At 40.3% G+C, this 20,520-nt stretch overlaps 1 protein-coding gene across 1 annotated transcript in view; it reads left to right on the top strand.

Annotated features, from left to right (window-relative positions):
* Positions 1 to 19,265, top strand: part of nucks1a (nuclear casein kinase and cyclin-dependent kinase substrate 1a) — a 32,132-nt gene extending 12,867 nt beyond the window's left edge. The window contains exons 6-8 of the mRNA XM_068007599.1: positions 9,694 to 9,849; positions 15,309 to 15,464; positions 18,369 to 19,265. Coding sequence (XP_067863700.1) covers positions 9,694 to 9,849; positions 15,309 to 15,464; positions 18,369 to 18,598 — 542 coding nt within the window. The 3' untranslated portion in view covers positions 18,599 to 19,265. The remainder of the gene's footprint in view (positions 1 to 9,693; positions 9,850 to 15,308; positions 15,465 to 18,368) is intronic.
* The last annotated feature ends 1,255 nt before the right edge of the window (positions 19,266 to 20,520 follow it).

Raw genomic sequence — 20,520 nt, forward strand, 5'->3', positions numbered from 1 at the left:
AATCAAGACATCTGGGCAGTTTAAAAACTCTAGTCTCAGAACTACAGTTTCACTATCTTTTTAATTTTGCTTGAAGGTGGCAGGACAGGTTGAGAAAGTGGTTAAAAAAGCATACGGGATCCTGGGCTTTACAAATAGAGGCGTAAGAGTACAAAAGCAAGGAAGTTATGTTGAACCTTTATAAAACACTGGTTTGGCCACAACTGGAGTATTGTGCCCAATTCTGGGCACTGCACTTTAGGAAGAATGTGAAGGCCTTAGAGAGGGTGCAGAAAAGATTTACTAGAATGTTTCCAGGGATGAGGGACTTCAATTACATGGATAGACTGAAGAAGCTGAGGTTGTTCTCCTTGGAGCAGAGAAGGTTGAGAGGAGATTTGCTGGAAGTGTTCAAAATCATGACTGGTTTAGATAAAGTAAATAAAGAGAAACTGTTGCCATTGATGGAAGGGTCAAGAACCAGAGGTCATAGATTTAAGGTGATTGGCAAAAGAACCAAAGGCGACATGAGGAAAAACTTTTTTTATGCAGCGAGTAGTTATGATCTGGAATGCGCTGCCTGAAAGGATGGTGGAAGCAGATTCATTCATGGCTTTCAAAAAGGAATTGGATAAATACTTGAGGGAAAATATTTGCAGGGCTACGGGGGAATGGGACTAACTGCATTGCTCTTACAAAGAGCTGGCACAGGCTTGATGGGCTGAATGACCTCCTTCTGTGCTGTAACGATTCTATGATTCTCTTCACCTTTGCCCAGTTAGCCATTCCATTCTTCATGCATGAGCCAGGAGCCTGCGTGAGTCCACCACAGCAAAGCTTAACATCGTCTTTGCCCTGCACTCATGCACGTGCAGTCTGGGCAGTCATGGAGCGGAAAACTTCTGGCAGCTATCCCTCATCCCTTTCCCATACTGAGGGCTATTGCGGCGCCCATATGTTGACGTGGCCGATGATCATTAACTCAGCATGTCCCACTGATCTAACCTGGGACTTCCTTGGTCTCTGACTCAGTCTAACACCATAAGATAAATCTCCTTCTAGAGCTATCAGGTGGGCGGAGGAGGAAGAGAAGGAACAATTCCACTATAAAAGATAGTGCGAGTATAAGGAGATAATTTACATTAAGCTATCATAAGGACTATCAAATGGATAGATACTCTTAATTCTGACTTTTTATGGCCGTACACCTGTAACTGTGAGGGTGGAGCTCCCATTGTCTTTGCCAGTGCCACTTTTAGCTGGTAGGGGTGTTTAAGAACAATCTAGTGACGAGACTCTTTTTCGTTTGCCCGCACTTATGTTCTTTAAGTGCTAAGTTTGATAATTAAGCAGGGATCCAGTGTGTGTTCCGTAATTGTGCACATTGATGCTACCGATTTGCACTGCTGCACAGAGTTCCTATTCAAAACTGTAATAGTCCACAGTAATTGAACAATGATGAAGACATGCAGGGGAACAGTTGGCTGTAATTGGGGGCAGGTCGCAGGCTGTCGTTTCAGCTTACTGTTGGTGGTTTATGAAAAATCCATACCAGAGCTATACTGCATCATCGGCCTTATTTTACATTGCTGCTTCAGACAATGTTTTGTAACCGTTGGGTAGGAATATAATCAATTTTCTGCAGGTGGCAATTAAAAGCTAGCCATGTGGGTGTCCTTCAGGACAGGTACCCAAGTATAATTGCATTTAAATGTAATGTTTTCAAAGAAGTTAGTCAAATGACAAAAATCATTCATACTCATAACTTTGTGTGTGTATAATAATTTTTGGCAACGCAGCATTTTTTTCTTCTTTCTGGGTTCCTGGAATTGCTGCTTAAAGGATAAATCCAGTCTCCAAACAACTTCTATTTTAAAGAAGGTAATTATAGTAAGTACTCCTGAATCGTAAGTACTTATCTGTAGATGTGTCCCAGGTATGTATCTACTTCCAATTTTATAGTGTTCTTCTCTTTCCTCCTCCCCGCACCCACCCCCCCGCCCCCCCCCCCCCCCCCACAACCTCTTGCTGCCATGCCCTCAACTTTATCTCCTTTCTTGCCTTCCTATTCTGAAGGTGGTGACTTATGCTGGGTACGGTTCTACAGGTACTGATACGTTAGCTGAGAATTCATTTGTTGTGTCTAAGCTAAGCTCAGGCACTTGTATTGCAGACTGTTTGGTCGTGAAGGACGTTAGAGTCGAGCCTGATGCTGTCATCAGCCAATGTCCACGTGCACTCTCCAGTAATGGTTAATGGATAGTGATTGGGGCAGGAGCCCCTCACTGATTTCATTTCTTTCCGCCCACCCCCGCTCTTCCTAAACTATGGAGACCCAAGACTGTTATTGTGCTCCTATTGGTTGAGATTAATTAACTCACCGCAGACAAAGAATCAAACCTGGAATCTTCCTGAAGTGCATTCACAGCCTAACACTGGGCTCCATTTGTTCAGTTTATTTTCAGACTTGATTTATGAGCAGTTGTAATAATACATTGTTCAAAAACTGCAGAAACATTCATTTTGGCTGACTGCTGATAAGTGTGAAAATAAACCCAGTGCTAGGAAGCAGAGGTGGTTAAGCTGGAGTATCTGCTTTTCTTCGTGAAAACCATGTGAAGGAGTACTTAAGAACTGAGTTTTAATTTTGTGTTTTTATTTCTGTAACTGTTGAAAAAGATTGATACCTGGGACATTATCAGAGTAGTATTTATCAACCAGTAACTAGATCCTAGCATTAATTCAAATTTTTATCTATATGTGTGTGTGTGGTTTTTTAAAGTTTCAATTTGAGTCTTCATCTGGCTAGAAATGGCCAACGGTCTGTAAGAATCTGTCACTATTCATATGTCCTGGTACCGCACACTGCTACCTTGTTAGCAATGCCTGCAGATTTGATGCCTGTGATCCTGCTTTTTTTTAATTGATTGCTGTCACAAGCACATAGAAACTTCCAAAAAAAATTCTTTTCATCACTTGGGGCAAAATAATGGAGGGCATCCCAAGTTAGTTCTCTTGTGGTTTTTGTTTACAACTGGTTTGAAGAGTGAATCCAGAAGCCTTGATGTTCTGTTGTGAGCAGACTTATTTGGCCAGCAGTAGTCATAGTCCTTGCTTTCTTGGGCTACGGTATATTTTTTTAAAAACCTTCAAAAATGTTTTCTATATGAATTGGGAGGGACTTGTTCAATATTCATAGAATATAGAAATAGAATAGCAGGCTTATTGTACAATACATAAAATAATAGTAAATACACTTTCTGATTTTGCCCTTGATCAATGCCACAGCAGATATACATGTTTAAACTGTACAGTTCTATGGTCAGACCTTCAACACTGTCTAGTTCTGGTCACCAAGACACATGGGGAGACATTCAGGCACTGGAGGCAGTGCAGAGAAGAATCACCAGACTGAGTCTTGGCATCAGGGGACTGAGTTATGAGGAAAGACTAGAACAAAATTGGGATTTTCAGCCTTCACAGGAGGTGATAGAATTTCAGCGTTTTGTATGACAGTGAAGGGTATGGAAAAGGTAAACCCAGAACATTACTTCAAATTAAATTAAACAGTGGGAGCATGGGATCAAACTAGCGAATGGGAACTTTAGGACTAACATCATGCAATTCTTTGCACACAGTGGCCAACACTTGGGGACTTCTGGATAGATGGGGGAGATAAAAATCATGAATACATTTAAGAAACAGATGATATGATTGGGGGTGTGAGAACTGCAGCTTTCTAGATAAGCTAGAATGGACGTCCTCATTCCTATCTCTTGTATTTAGTGTTTTTATATTTACTTTTCATTATGGGCATATTGTGTACACTGGGCATATTGTGCACACCATCAGCTTTAGAAACTCAATTTTTTTTAAATTTGGATTTTCACTTCTTTGTGTCCTTTTTTTCCTTCTGCCCCCAGTTTCTGCCAATTGCCTTTTCACCCCTCCCCTTCTCAAAGCATTGACATTTTACAAGTTATGGCTCCACTCATTCAGGCCTTTCCTCCTATCTTCGGCCAACATCCAAATGTGCACTTCCAGCAGGGCTCACTGGTTAGTGATTGGGTAGGAACCCTGGTCTTCTCCCCCCCCCCCCCCCTTTCCTGGGTATTGATGCCATTTGTAGCACGCTACTGTTGCCCCAGATAAGATTAGCTAACTTCGCACAGATTGGGAATTGAATCTGAGAGCTTTCTGGTCTGTATTGCTTAGCTTTTTTTCCTCCCATTTTATTTGTCTTACTGAAGTTGTTAATGTCCTCACTGGGGTACATTCCACAGGTAGCAGTCATGCACAAGTGATATTTTATTCAGACACGAGTCTTGATGAATGCTGGCATGGTGCCTGACTGTGGGGACATCACGGCTGTCTTCACCTGCACCCTCAGTAGGGGTTGACGTAGAACGTTGAGCAAGGGCCTGGCAGAATTTCCTTTCCATAACCCAGGGGTTGTGCAGCTAGCTGCCATGCCCTCACTGCTGCTCCGGCTACAGTTTTTAAGGAAAAGATTGTTTCCTGATCTTCATGGTCAGCTGTGGCTGAGGGGCAGATGGGTGACCCATTACTAGGCTTCCATGAATGCTGATGTAAAATAGTAGCTAGGTGGTGCACAAGAGTATCCCTAGGACAGTATGTACTGTGCTGGGTATCTCCCAACATGATTGAAATCTGAAACTTTAAATAAAGGAGATTGAACCTGTTTTTTCCCTCCGGTATTAGAGTGTGTGCTATTAGTCGCCTCACCAGTTGGGAAGCAAGTCATATAATGCGCTCCTGCATACATAATGTTGGGAGGGAAACTCTTGATTTGTGGGGCATAATTATAAGTTTGATGTTATGCCCACTATGTTTTATTGAATTTAGATGCTTCCTGGTTAGCATCAAGGACCAGAGAGATTCCCTGTACATTATCTTGGGAAGAAACAATCACTGATCACTTGATAGTTGAGCAGCTTTATCAGAGGATGGAGGCTGGAAATGATTTGCCTGTTGGAGAGAAAAAAATAATGAAACAATACAAATGTCCTCCATGTGAATGCTTTTTTTCCCCCACATAATCCTTCTATTAAAAGTGCTTCTCCCATCCATTCTTTATAACTTTTTGACAATTTTGGCAATTTCACTTGTTCTTAAACCAGTTTTCTTCACATAATTGCTTTTGCTGTATCGTGCATCTCTTACTTTTTCTTCAGCTCAGTTTTTAATAAGTATTTACATGCCACTAGACAGTTTTGTGCTATCAGTGATAGTGATATTTATGTTTATCATAAACAGGGTACAGGCTAGTATGTGTTACAGGGTTGTAACACATCAAGAAGTTGGGTGGTCCCATTAACTGAGCAAACCTAATACAGTTTGTTGCCATCAGACCCATAAGAAATAGGAGCATGAGTAGGCCATACAGTCCCTCGAGCCTGCTCCACCATTCAGTCAGATCATGGCTGATCTTCGACCTCAACTCTACTTTCCCACCCATATCCCTTGATTCCTCTAGAGTCATAAAATCTATCTATCTCAGCCTTGAATATATTCAACGACTCAGCATCCTTAGCCCTCTGGGGTAGAGAATTCCAAAGATTCACAACTCTCTGCCTGAAGAAATTCCTCCTCATCTCTGTCTTGAATGGCTGACTCCTTATCTTGCGACTATGCCCCCTAGTTCTAGACTCTCCAGCCAGGGAAAACAATCTCTCAGCCTCAACCCTGTCAAGCCCCCTCATAATCTTGTATGTTTCAATGAGATCACCTCTCATTCTTCTGAACTCCAGAGAGTATAGGCCTATTCTACTCAACCTCTCTTCATGGGACAACCCTCTCATCCCAGGAATTAATCTAGTGAATTTCATTGCACTGCCTCTAAGGCAAGTATATCCTTCCTTAAATAAGGATACCAAAACTATGCAGTACTCCAGGTGAGGTCTCATTAAAGCCCTGTACAACTGTAGTAAGACAACTCCAACCCCCTTGCAATAAAGGCCAACATGCCATTTGCTTTCCTAATTGCCTGCTGTACCTGCATACTAACTTTTAGTGTTTCTTGTACGAGGACATCCAAGTCTCTCTGAACACCTGAGATGTTGCTTCCTTGATACATATTTCAGCCACTGTTACTTTTAATATATAGAGGTGGAGTTGGGGGGGGGGGGGGGCGGGAGGGGGGTCTCATTTTCTCCCATGTTTTTGTGCACTTTGCTCTGTCTGGGATTATAAGGTGACTGGCAGCTCAAACAAAATGTACCCGTGATTTGAAGGATAATAATGGGGTTCATTTTCGGAATGGAACAGAATCACCTGTACGAAGAATCAAAATTGATAGGCAGGAACGGACCAACTGGTCCATCAAGCCTGCCTCTCTCACAGTGATGGCTGGAGCATTATGACTAGACAATCCCCTCACTCTTCTTTCCCCCCCCCCCCCACCCACCCACCCACCCACCAAACATGTAATCTCCTGGAAGAGACAAAAAAAGAGAAAATCCCAGGACGAATAAGGGAAAATATACGCTGTAAAATTCCTCTCCGACCCCCTAGGCGATCGAAATCCGTCCAGGTTTCTTTATGCATGCCCGTGGTGTTGCTGATGGATCCAGCTCTTGTCGCTGCCCTGTTGCTACTGGTGGCCAGTAAGCGCAGCTGTAAGGGGAATGTTTTCTGTTGGCTTTTTATTAAAATGTTTTCTTTGTATATATCCCTTTGTGGGGGGATATTTTCATTCATGGTTTGAGTTATGTGTTACCCTTCTGACAACGTTACAGCACAAGATTTGGCCCTCGTGTCTGCAATGATATTTTCCTGCATGTGCGCCCCCGAGTCTAATCTCACTGTGTTGCTGGTTCCCTGTAAACTTTAATATTCCTCTTTTTCGAGAAACATTTCATTCACTTTAAAGAGAACTTATGGACTCTGCTTCAGCACTGGTTTGAGGCAGAGAATTCAACATTCAAGCCATCCTCTCTGTAATGAAAGTTGTTCTAACCGCTCAACATTTTTATGATTATTTTAAATTCGTGCCCTTTAGTTAATGCCGACAAGCAAAAACATCATCGTAATTCTGTTTGCCTTTTTATGGCCTTATCTACTTGTGCTGTTACCTTTTTAATGACCTGTATATCTGCACACCAAGGTTCCTCTGCTTCATTTAAAATCTTACTATTTTACAGTACATTTCTTCTATTTTTACTTCCAAAATGTAATCTGTAGATATATAATGAGTCCCATTGCTGAAGTACATTGCTAATTAGAAGACCTCTGTTATTTCACAAATACTCAGGTTTTCTGTCTGTTTGTTCGTTCTTAGAGTTAAAATGGAATTGCAGCATAACATCCCACGATGCTGTAATCCCAAAATATTTGTTTGGAAAATAACTCATTTTTTGTCTGTCCTTGGGTCTTAGCACACTCCATCACACTTGTGCCTGACTGACTGGCTCCAACATCAACTCCATAAAACAGCAGCAAATCACAACTGCAGCAAGCTAGGCATTTCTTCTGACCTTCATTACATGGCTTCCCCCAAGACGGGGAGGAGAGGGCGCAGGGATTAATAAGCAGCTGCGGATCTAAAACTCAATTCAGCAAATAACCTCTAATTGACCTCATTATGTGCTTACTTTGAACACTTCTGAGCACTGGCATTAAAGGAACAAGTTGGGTTAAGCACCACTTCACCGTAGCAACTGAACACCGTGACCATGCTCCATATCCTGAACTATCTATGAGCAGTGGCACATGAGATGAATTAGTAATTGTTTCAACACGTAAAGATTTTTTTTGTTCACTGTGATGGCTGGCCCTCTACGTCTTTGATGCTTCTGTAGTTAAGTTTTGAAACATAATGCTTCTGTGCGTAGATTCCCTTTATATCCTTCCTCCTTGCTTTTGGTTGTCTGACTTAGGTGGCCTTTACTGAGGAGGCAGCTGTACCCTGACGTTTTCCTTTAGCTGGTTTCCAGAGATCAGCATTTTGTTGCCAGGTAATTTCTGGTGTGGTTTGCCATGCCTTTCTAAACTACCTAGGAAGCTAGGACCTTCAACATGATGTGTGATTTTCTTGAAATCAAATTTTTTGTGGAATTGAAGATCTTAAATCAACAGAGTTCATAGATTCCCTCTACCCATCAATATGATACCACCTGGCAACAAAACACTTGTTTATTTCTGGAAGTTTTGTGTGTAGTTTTGAGTAGGAAAAATTCCAAATTGAAATTGGGCAAACCTACAAAGATGAGTGAATTGGTGCTAGGATCTGGATATGACTTTCGAGGAGTGCTCTGTATAATAAAAGTTGTTTATCAAAACCATTTACCTCGGTTGGGGGGGGGGGTGCAGAAATATGCCTTTTTGAGTGAACAGCTGTAAAATCTTCCTTTTAATGCTACTTTTGATTTTAACTCTTCTGAAAAATAAATGGTGAAACATGAATAAATAATGTACTTGAGAATGTTTTGAGAGATTATAAAGAATAGTGACTTTCTGGAGCCTAGAGCAGCTCAATGCACTGGTTCCTTTGAGCGGTTCTTGTTAATTTGTCTGGAAAGGCTGTTTATGGTATGAAGTATTTTTTTAGAACGTCATTACTCTGGGCAATGAGATCATTATTGTTATTTTCCCAATGTACTGTGGACCCTCAGTTTTCAGTGCCTGCTTTTTTTGTGAAAGCAAGTTTAGAACATTACCATGATTGACAAATGGATAGTACGGATATGATCAATATCACTAATTATAACAATCATGTAAATGAAAATGTGATTAATCTGTTCCAGTTGATGTTATTTATCTTTGCCCACAAAAACAATACTCATTTAAAATCACTCTTTGTTTGCAGTTAATCCATATCATAACCACCAGTGCATTGTGATAGATACAGCTGCTTGAGATGCTGATCATATTGGATTTGTAAATGTATTGCTTGCACTTTGACCAGTTTCACTGCTTCATAATTACACTGCTGATGACGTCTTCATATTATAGTGCCAATGATGCTAAAAATTATGGCTTCAAGTAATTAGTCACTACCACCAAAAGGATTGTGGTAATGCCCAGTGGGCACATAAGAAAAGCACAAAATATAAACTCCCCGATGCTTGTGATCTCAGCTGCGGTGGTGGATGTGCTGTAGTTGGCCTCCGCAACCTTGTATTATGGCCCTGATAAGCTGTTAGAAAATACAGGCAAGGAAAAGATCAGGATCAGCTGTGATGCTCCAGTGGCTGAATAGCCTGCTGGTACTCACTGTGCATCTTCTCCTGAAGAATGGCCACTTGGGCAAGTGCTTCTGGAGCCGGATCCCTGCAAGAGTTTGCTTTGAAGAGGGGAGAAAAGTGGTGGGGGTGGAGAAATCACCATGTGGTATGTACCATGGGTTTACACGGTACAAGAAAATAATCACTGTTTGCCTGTCTTGAGTGAAGGTTGTCTGCTGTGCCAATGCCAGAGGTCGTGTAGAACGTAGCTAACTGCCGAGGAACGTTCCTTTTACTCTGCCCTACTAATGTGACCCAACTTCAGAGTAGCACTCCCGATTGAATTGGTATAATTATTTTCCATTTCCGACATCAACCACCCCTACGACGTTTGAATTAGATTACCGTCTTGACTTCAGAACGGCGTCAACACACTAACCATCGCAAGTGTCTATAATGTCTTCCAGTGTAAGCACTGTGGATTTCAGTGATTTTAAAATTAAATCCTGTGTCTATTTGCATCGTTTAGCAGGGGATGATGACAGTGAAGATGAAAAAGGCCACAAAGATGGTCGTCAGAAAAGACAAGCTGCTTCTAAAGCTGCAAGCAAACAGAGAGAAATCCTGTTGGATGATGGAGGGAGTGAAGAAGAGCATGAAGAAGATGAAGAGGCTGTTCAGGAAAGTGAGTGATATGATTCGTGCCTTTTAGAGGGCTTCTATAGCATTTGTGTGCATGGTAAGATTGTAATAGTGACCTCTGGTGGTTGAATGGTAAGATTGTAATAGTGGTTAAATAAGTAGTTATACTATGAAGGGTGGTACTGTGTCTGTCAAACCTAGAAGTCCCTGGTCTCTGTTGAGTTAGCTGACTGTAGCTAGGGTAGCAGTCGGGTGGCTACAATTGGTGCTTAGAGGAACAATTAGCCAGTGTGTAGACATCAGATGAGGGTAGAACTGAGCTCAGCTGTGGTTCCTTCAATAAGTTGAAAAACTTTTGTCATTGACCATCTAGTCACATGACGAGCGGATATTTGGATGAGGGAGTACTATTGGTGCCTATAGGATTATAACTTGCAATAGAAGGGAAGGAGACTGGGTGGAATGGGGTAAACGATAAATTTCATTAAATTACTGGGCCTCTAGCTTACTTCCGTGTTATACTGTAAGTGACCTCATTAAAATGATTAGATCTCACTATCATTTTATATGTGGATGGTAATTTGGAACCCACAGTTAATATTTCTTTTAAAGGCAAGAATGATTTTAATAAATTGTACATCATAGATATAGTCAGTCTAATGAAGCCAAATGCAAATGTGCAATATTTTCTGCTTGCTATATATTCCCCAATGACTGGGTACGGTATCACACGCCAGCTAACGAAAAACTTCATGGCAGACCTATTACATGGATCTAAGCCATTGAACTCATAGCGGTGACATTTTATGTTGGGTGTCTGAGACTCTAAGCAGCACAGCTTACGTTGAACGGTTGTTTTTCGGACTGGAGGGAGGTGTACAGTGGTGTTCCCCAGGGGTCGGTGCTGGGACCACTGCTTTTCTTGATATATATTAATGACTTGGACTTGGGTGTACAGGGCACAATTTCAAAGTTTGCAGATGACACAAAACTTGGAAGGGTGGTGGAAAGTGGTAGACTTCGAGAGGATATAGACAGGCTGGTGGCATGGGTGGACACGTGGCTGATGAAATTTAATGCTGAAAAATGCGAAGTATTTCAGTAGGAAGAATGAGGAGAGGCAATATAAACTAGAGGGCACAACTCTAAAAGGGTACAGGAACAGAGAGATCTGGGGGCATATGTGCTCAAGTCATTGAAGCTGGCAGGGCAGGTTGAGAAAGCGATTAAAAAAGCATACGGGATCCTAGGTTTCATAAATAGAGGCATAGAGTACAAAAGTATGGAAGTCATGATGAACCTTTATAAAACACTGGTTCGGCCACAACTGGAGTATCGTGTCCAGTTCTGGGCACCGCACTTTAGGAAAGATGTGAAGGCCTTAGAGAGGTGGCAGAAGAGATTTATCAAAATGATTCCAGGGATGAGGGACTTTAGTTACATGGATAAACTGGAGAAGCTGGGGTTGTTCTCCTTGGAAAAGAGACAGTTGCGAGGAGATTTGATAGAGGTATTCAAAATGAAGGGTCGAGACAGAGTAGATAGAGAGAAACTGTTACAATTGACGGAAGGGTCAAGAACCAGAGGACGTAGATTTAAGGTGATTGGCAAAAGAACCAAAGGTGACATGAGGAAAAGCTTTTTAACACAGCGAGTGGTTTGGATCCAGAATGCACTGCTGGAGGGGGTGGTGGAGGCAGATTCAATCATGGCCTTCAAAAGGGAACTGGTTAAGTACTTGAAAGTAAAAAGCATTTGCAGGGCAACGGGGATAGGGTGGGGGAGTGGGACTATCTGGATTGCTCTTGCATAGAGCTGGCGCGGACTCGATGGGCCGAATGGCCTATTTCCATGTTGTAACCTTTCTATGATTGGAAGGTACAATGTGCGCTTATTTAGGGCTTGCGTTAACAGGTGTTTTAAGTAATTTTAGCTGCTTTTTTGTGAGCATACAGTATTATGTTAATATCATTTTTCTTAAAATGTTCATCAAACTATGTGTTTTATTTTGTCATAATGTGTTTTGTTTCTCATGGTAAGCTGATGAGACAATTTTTGTTTTAAATTTGGTGGACATCACGAAAAGTAAATTGCAGGATAATTTCAAGTATTCATTTGTTTCTGTTCCTGTGTAGATAGATGATTAAAGGACAGGAGATCCCCAGGTGGCCCGATTTAAGAAGGGTGCAGATTTATTGCTGGATACTAAAAAGGGAGCATATGGGTACTCCTTTTACCTGCAGTCCAAATAGCTTCATTTGTTGCAGTTTAAGCAGTTCAGGGGATACAGCTGGGAGTGGCAAAAATAAATGTGGCCATTTATCCTTTCTTTATAAATCTGGCTGGTTAGTATTGGAAAATCATGTCATGTATATTTTGCTAAATATGCTTGATCTGGACTCCACTGATTCTGAAGGCAAAAGTTAAGGACGATAAAACAGGCCAGTATGTTGTTTACAAGCATTTATGGAAAGTCGACCTCTAGCCCATTTGTTGCTTAGATTACTATAATCTATAATTTGCTCAGTGGCAGCTGAGATTCCTGCCTGAGAAGAGTGTACCTGATCGAAAGCACATGTCCTGTTGTGGAATCTGATCACTGTCAATTTGTTTACCTCCTCTTGACTGCATGAAAACCTTCAGGTTGAGTAGCAAAACATTTATTTTAGTTAAGTATGTTTTGGGCACCGCATTATATGAAGGATATAAAAGCCATAGAAAAGTTGCACTATAGATTTACTAGGATGTTACGAGGAATGAGGGGTTATAGTTCGGAAGGGACACTTGAGGAAGAGCTTTTTTCATCAGGGCTGAGAATGTTAAGGGGTAATCTGATGGACGTCTTTAAGATTATAAACAGTTATGATGAGGTAAATAGTAATCGTTTTCACTGATCAACGAGCCCCTGATGGGAAGACACAAATGTAAGATAATCAAAAGAATTTTAAAGGATGATTAGAAAAAAATTATTTACACAGAAGATGGTTAGAATTCACAAAATGCTGTTGAAGCAAATATCTATAGACTGTTTATAAAAGAGGAAAAGTAAAGGCCATTGGGGAGCAAGCAGGAGATGATTAGAGTAGGTGGTTCAAAGAAAAGTACCATTGCCGACTCAATGGGCCATTTGGCCCAGTTTCTATGCTGTAACATTCTATGTTAAAATCCACCCAGTTTATAACACACGAGTTGAAGCCATAAAAATGATTTGAGTTGTACATGCGTTTGAGTGTGTGTCGACATTCAATTTCACGGAGCAATTCATCAAGCAGCATGCACTGATTGTTTTAAAAGCATTTTTGAGGGATGCTTCTTTAGGCATTTTTGTTTGATGTGGTTGTGTGAGATGCATAGGAACAGGAGTAGGCCATTCAGCCCCTCGTGCCTGCTCCGCCATTTGATAAGATCATGGCTGATCTGTGATCGAGCTCCATATACCTGCCTTTGGCCCATATCCCTTAATACCTTTGATTGCCAAAAAGCTATTTATCTCAGATTTAAATTTAGCAATTGAGCTAGTATCAATTGCCGTTTGCGGAAGAGAGTTCCAAACTTCTACCACCCTTTGTGTGTAGAAATATTTTCTACTCTCCCTCCTGAATGGTCTGGCTCTAATTTTTAGACTGTGCCCCCGACTCCTAAAATCCCCAACCAGCGGAAATAGTTTCTCTTTATCCACCCCATCCGTTCCCCTTAATATCTTATAAACTTCGATCAGATCACCCCTTAACCTTCGAAACTCTAGAGAATACAACCCCAATTTGTGTAATCTCTCCTCGTAACTTAACCCTTGAAGTCCGGGTATCATTCTAGTAAACCTACGCTGCACTCCTTCCAAGGCCAATATGTCCTTCCGAAGGTGTGATGCCCAGAACTGCTCACAGTACCCCAGGTGCAGTCTAACCAGGGTTTTGTATAGCTGCAGCATAACTTCTGCCCCCTTGTACTCTAATCCTCTCGATATAAAGGCCAGCATTCCATTAGCCTTATTGATTATTTTCTGCACCTGTTCGTGACACTTCAGTGATCTATGTACCTGAACCCCTAGGTCCCTTTGGACATCCACTGTTTTTAACTTTTTACCATTTAAAAAGTACCCTGTTCTATCCTTTTTTGATATGTTTTTGCATGTTCAGCTGTTATTACTATACCCTCAATTTTATTAAAATATTGATGGAACAAGAGCTTAAGAGGTTTGTTGCTGATTTGAGAATTAACTCTCTTTCTCCCGAACTATGGATACAAAGACCTTATATGGCCACACTGATAACCATTTTACAATCCATGTGGGCTGTACACTAGTGAGGCTACTGAATCCATTCCTTCTGTGAAACACTCTGAATCAGATAGAATCAATAAAGTTGATCACAGGACTGCACTTCATTAAATGCACTAATAACAGTCTATACCAATTCACAAGGATGCAGAGATGTCTATTTTCTCTGATTCTCACCAACTCCTTCAGCATTTACTCCATACTTCTAATGACAGCGAGCGCTGGTTTAGTCATGAGGCAGTTTTATGCTGGATTAGAGACCCGTGCCTCTTCAGTAACCAGAGCATCAATATTGAGTCTGTCCTTCGCTGAAAGAGCTTTCAGGGGGAGGAGACACCTTATCCGAGGAGAACTACTTCTTCCCTCCCTCCCAATTCTCAGGGCTTCAGCTAACAAATTTTGTTTGGATTGATGGATGAGTGAATACCTTCCCCAGTTGAAGTTTCTTGAGAGAGCTTTGAAATGTGTAAAAGTTTAAAAAGCCCAGGGTGTCCGGTTACGTCTCTATTGTTAGAGAGCCAACGTTCTTATTTGCCCTAAATTAATGTTTGAAAGCAACCAGTTCACTGATTCAGTGGTAAATGGAAGGACATCTTTTAGCTACATTTTGTACCAGATGTTATGAAATTAAAATTTTAAAATGTTTTAATCAGTAGAAGCTTCTCAGCTGAGGCACCTTCTTTATTTGCTCTTGTGTTGTGGGGTAATACTGGCAAGGCTGCATTTGTTGCCCATTCCTAAATGCCATGAGGGCATTAAGAACCAAGCACATAGCATGGACCGGAATCAAGTGTAGGCCAGACCACGTAGGGGTGGCAGGTTCCCTTCCCTGAAAGACATTAGTTGTGCTTGTAGATAGTCTCAGTTTTTTAGTCAATTTTTCTGGTGATGGTCAATACATTACTAGATTAATTCAGTTTCATGACTTGCCATGGTGGGCTTTGAATTCACAATTTGTTGGTTTCAGTCCAGTAACTGCTCCACCATGTAAAATATCTTCCCTCGCTGTGTGTGCGCGCTTAATAAGCACTAGCACAAATTTCATGTTGGTGTTTAGTTTATGAAGGAGTGCAAAATTTTTTAATGTTTTTAAAATCCTAAATTAATAGCGTAGTTAAAAGTACAGCCCTGTTGTTTAAAGCATCCTGAGTAATGTTTACTGGGACTAACATGAAATGCGCAATGGTTGTATGGCTGAATTTCACAATTGTTCAAAATTATTATAGAAGGGGATTCTGGAAGTGATGCAGACTTTTATGTAGAAGATGACGATGACAGCGACTATGAGAGCTCTTTGAAGAAAAGCAAAAAGGGAAGGAAGACTAAAACAGTACCTGAAAAAAAAGAAAAGAAGACACCCAAACCCAGGCTTAGTGCTACAGGTAAGCTGCATGTCACTGTTACCATGGAATGATTACCATGTAAGGGACTATCTCAAGTTATTTGTTTGATAAACCAAGGTTAAAGGCAAAGGACCATACTGTAGTTCACCACTGGGTGGAAAAGAGAAGGCCTAGTAAATCAAGTACTTCGGTGATTATAAGCTTGACTTTTAAAATCATGAAGGTAAGAGAAAGAAGGAAAGACTGGGGGAGGCATAAAGTTCCACCGTTTTTAGTTTCTGAGGGAAAAATGAGTTGGGGTAGGAAACTGCGATGAGTTTTCATTTCTGCACATGTAAGATGGTGTATTTGGAGCTTGGAGGAAAGTTTAAAAAGAGCATTGATTGACCAAAGTATCAATTAAATTGATCAGCGAGAGATGTAAAAGGTTGCAACAAAGAAGGTGGTAGGAAGTTAATTCAGATGTGCTTGGGCATTGGTGCTTGTTTGTGAATGGTTACAATTGAAATAATTCTCAGGGATTAAAAATACTCTTTTGCCAGACAGCTCTGCTGGAAAAAGTTATTTTGCTGCTCTTATTTACATTTGCTATCATTTTTCATTTCTGCAGTCTGGGGACTTTTCATCAATTTGCACTCTTTCCCTTCCCCCTCCCCAAGCATTAGCACACCTTCCCAAACTACCCATTCTGAAAAATAAAAAAGGATGTTAAGCTACAAAAACTAAATTCGGGACAGGAGAAAAAATTCTGAGACAATTTCTGATGTGATTGTATATTACACAGGTGTGTGCTCAAGCGTGTTTAAAGGTTCGAAGCTTTTATGAACTAGGAATTCACATAACAAAGCTTCAAAATAAACACAGTTGTCACATGCAAGAAACCTTTTTCCTTTCTCTTCCCTCAGTTCTGCTGGATTGGAATTTGGGGTGGATTTGCAGTAGTCTTATCTATTTATTAATAATAAAATGTTACTTGGTAATACTTCTCCAGATTTCAACAGAATTTAAGTCTTGATGCTAGGTTTCTTTGGAAAAATAGTTGTACCAAATAATGTTCAACTATGCTGTTACACGACCAAGAATTGATGAAGCACCTCAGTATTTGAGACATTGTCATCTTTGAACCGCTTTAAATGAACTTCCTCCAAATATTAGCAAATTTCCTGTGGCCTAATTCTTGGTTCCTTTCAACATTTGACCAGCTGTATTACTCGGCTTAGCTAGGTGTATTTATACAGTTTAAAAGAAATGAACAAAACATTGGATTTTAGCAAAGCTTAGTGGCATTTTAATTATGTTGTTTTTATACATGTAGGTTTCTGAAAAATGATGCAATTGGCTTTTCCTTTTCCATTTTCAACTTCCAAATACAAATAATTGGGCTGCCATTCAAGTTGTATGGAAAGCAACAGGGACACTGTTCCTTTTTAAATTTTTATCACAAAACCGTGTTGATAATGTAGTCCTCCGTCACTCCTGTTGTTACAAGGTCTTGTTCTGGAGGCACATCTCCTGTTAACACAGCACGAATAAGCTTATCTTCAAGCTAAGCGATCATCTCATAGCTCATTGTGGGTTGCAGATGGCCATTGCAGCATTGGGTTTGGGCGGACATTATTTTTTACTTGGGTGGGGGACTTAAAATTGGCCTATCTAAAGTTTATACTGAAAATTTGAGTTTAATGTGTCTTAGGAAGTCTGCTGCAATATTTACTTCAATTGCATGCTTCCTTCCCCCCCCCCCCCCAGAAAGGAAGTACCATTTTGTTCAAAGCTTATGCCATTCTATCTAGCTGCAACCAGAGACATTTGATGGCTCAAGCCAATGCCTTTGCATTGCCGTGCTCCGAGCTGGCCTTATATCATCGCGCTTGATGCCTCTGTTTTCTATAATGTTTGGTCTTCATTCATTTCTATTTGGAGGTTTAACAAATGAGGAAGATTTTTAATTACTTAACTGCAGATATGATTATCTTTCGTTGTTGGATGTAATTCAACATTCAGTTATAAACCTCCCTCCCTACCTCGTGCTTCTATCTGACCTGGCACACATGGAGCTTCCTATTATATGCTTTGGTCTCTACTGCAATGTGATGATCTGTATCAGCAGTTTAGTACCAATTTTTTTCCCAAGTGTTTCTTTCATTTGACTGCTTATTCAATCATGTGTGGATGTTTTAATTTCTAATGTTTTCCAAAGCTAGGAAGGCTCAGAATGCTGATGTATGATCTTTCAGTGCCCAGCATGCTGCTTACTGTATCTAATGGAGTGTCTCACTAGTCCGAACCTTTCAGAAGCTTTTTTTATACTTAACTGGATTTCTAACAGTTTTTATGCAGTATTCAAGAGTTGTAATCTTATACTTAAATATTTAATTCCTTTGACTTTTTAAGACCCTCAGAATTTTCTGTTGTTTGTGAAAGGGTTAAACATTGAAATTTTCATCTGTGCCAGTGAGGTTTTTTTGGGAGCAGTTTTTTGGCTCCAGTTCAGATTTCTCCCTTCCTCTCCTTTCCGTGCCCCCCAGTAAATGTTTAATGCAAAACACTGTCTTAGCCCATTACTCAACCAAGAAGCCTGCTAATGGGCTTATGGCAGTGCTGCTTTGCAGTTGCAAATTAGTTGGTGCACAGGTGACTCTGCCTTAGTTTTTCTTTTTGCCAAATTTTTGTCCTCTTCCGCTGACTATGTCCCAGTTAAGTTTGAGTTTGACATGTGTGGAATCATCGATGCAAACTCAGCTATTAACATTCTCTGCCACCATGTGTTGACTGACCACTTAATTGTACTCGTATGAAAAATCAGCTAATCTTACTTAAGTGTGTATTTGAATCTTGAATTGTTTTTGAAAGTCCTTTTTTGTAACATAAGATGATTTGACATAGTGAAATTCTGAAGTAAGTTTTAATACAGTTACTGATTCATGTACCTTTCTTTTGAAGTCACCCCTGCAACTCCTAGTCCGGTAAAAGGCAAAGGAAAGGGGCGGGTTGCTGCCACAAAGGCATCGCCACCTTCTAAGGGGCAACCACCTGAAAGCCCTGCTAAAGAGTCAAAGAAGGAGAAGAGTCCTCCACCAGAAACAAATGAGGAAGAAGAACCAGAAGACGAAGAGGAGGAGGATGAAGAGGAGGAGGAGGAAGAGGAAGAAGTTAATTCTGGGGATGACTGAACAATACAAGGGGATATTTTTTTATATAAGTAGAGTTAGAATATGACTTCACTGACAGCTCGGTTCACAAGGTTTAGACACACGACTTGTGTGTTTTTTTTGAAGAGATTGTCCCTTTTTGTGTCCTGCAGACGCTATTAACAGAATCAAATCATTTAAATTTGGCTTGGTATTTTATGGGAGTTGCTTTGATCTTTTCAAAATTAGGAACTGCAAACCTAGCATGAATTGCTAGAATTTTTGTCAAATCATTTTTTTTGTAATGTCAGTTTCAAGTGAAGTTATGAAAAACCTGACGACAAACACTATAATAGTTTATCAGCAAAAAAATACACACACGATATGTTCAGATGAAGGCAAACCCTTCAGCCTATTTGATCTCATCCTTCCTGAAAGCTAACCCTACTGTCTTCCCATTACAGCATCTAGTCAGTATGTGCAAAAAGGACAAACCCGATGCAAACTTGCAATGCAAAAGTACAGTTTATATAACAAAAGATTCATTCATCTTTACATACTAGCAAAAAAAATCTGCACATCATTTTCTTTGTCTCCATTGTAACATCTGTTAAATGAATCCATCCTGTGGATTCCTTTGTCTGTGAAATGTTAAGCAAAATTGTTTTTTTAAATGACGACAAGATCAAAGACTCCTGAATATATATAACATCAGCTTAACTGTCTCAGCCGTGTAAAATTTAGGTGCTGTAAATACACGTAGCCAAATGACCTAAACGTTGAGTTGTAACTTCATTAAACATATGTGTAGATTTCACTTATGACCATTTTGAATCGTAGCCTTAACAAAGTAAATGAAAGTGTTTCTGGTGTCTTTTAAGGAAAAGCATTTGCCATTTACAACAATGCTAACTGATTACCATCTGTCTCCCAGTACATTATCTAAACCGTTCCCGGAATTTGTCTCAATAGCATTGTAGTCTTTCACATGCAAATCATGAGTCGATTAAGTAGATAAAATTGACGTCGTCTTAAAATGATTCCATCCATTTTAATTGAAAATATGATCCCCTGTTGAATTCTTCTAGCATGAGTAAATATCAAGTGGTCACAAATGAATAGTTCCCAGTCTACTGCTTTTTCAGTCCAAATGTAAGATTTATTTCAAAAGCAAAATACTGCAGATGCTGGAACTCTGAAATAAAAACAGAAAATGCTGGAAATAGTCAGCAAGTCAGGCAGCATCTGTGGAGAAAGAAAGAGTGTTAAGGTTTCAGGTCACTGACCCTTCATCAGAACTGGAAGAAGTTGAAGATCAAACAGTTTTTAAGCAAGTACAGAGCGAGGGGAGGAAAGAACAAAAAGGAAGGTCTATGACAGGGTGGCGGGCTGGAGTGATTAAATGACACAAGGGATGGTGGTAATGGGACAAGTAAAGAAACAAAAGATGGGTCTAGAGGAGCTCGAAATCAATGTATACTTTCTGTACTCAACATTGATTTCAATAACTTCAGATCATAACCACTGCTATTTTTTCAGAGCAGGTGCTGGTAATGGTTCTAATGTTGCCATTTACAGCTTCTCTAGAACCATCTTTTGTTTCTTTACCTGTCCCATTACCACTCTCCTTGCCTTGTACCATCATCCCTTTTATCATTTAATCACTCCTGCCCTCCACCCCGTCAGAGACCTTGCCTTTTGTTCTTTCTTTCCCTGGCTCTGTACTTGCTTAAAAACTGTTTAATCTTCAATTTGCAGTTTTGACAAAGGGTCATTGACCTGAAATGTTAACTCTTTCTTTCTCCTCAGCAAGTCAGGCAGCATTTGTGTATATACAGCATTTTCTGTTTTATGTAAGATTTATTTGGTCCACTCTTTCAACTATTTTAGTGTTGTAAGTTAAGTTTTTTTTTAAAAACTGAGTATTGTATTTGTAAGATATCTCAACTTTTTGGGTTAGCCTA

This window comes from Heptranchias perlo, chromosome 27 (genome assembly GCF_035084215.1).
Source record: "Heptranchias perlo isolate sHepPer1 chromosome 27, sHepPer1.hap1, whole genome shotgun sequence".
Classification (NCBI taxonomy): Eukaryota; Metazoa; Chordata; class Chondrichthyes; order Hexanchiformes; family Hexanchidae; genus Heptranchias; species Heptranchias perlo.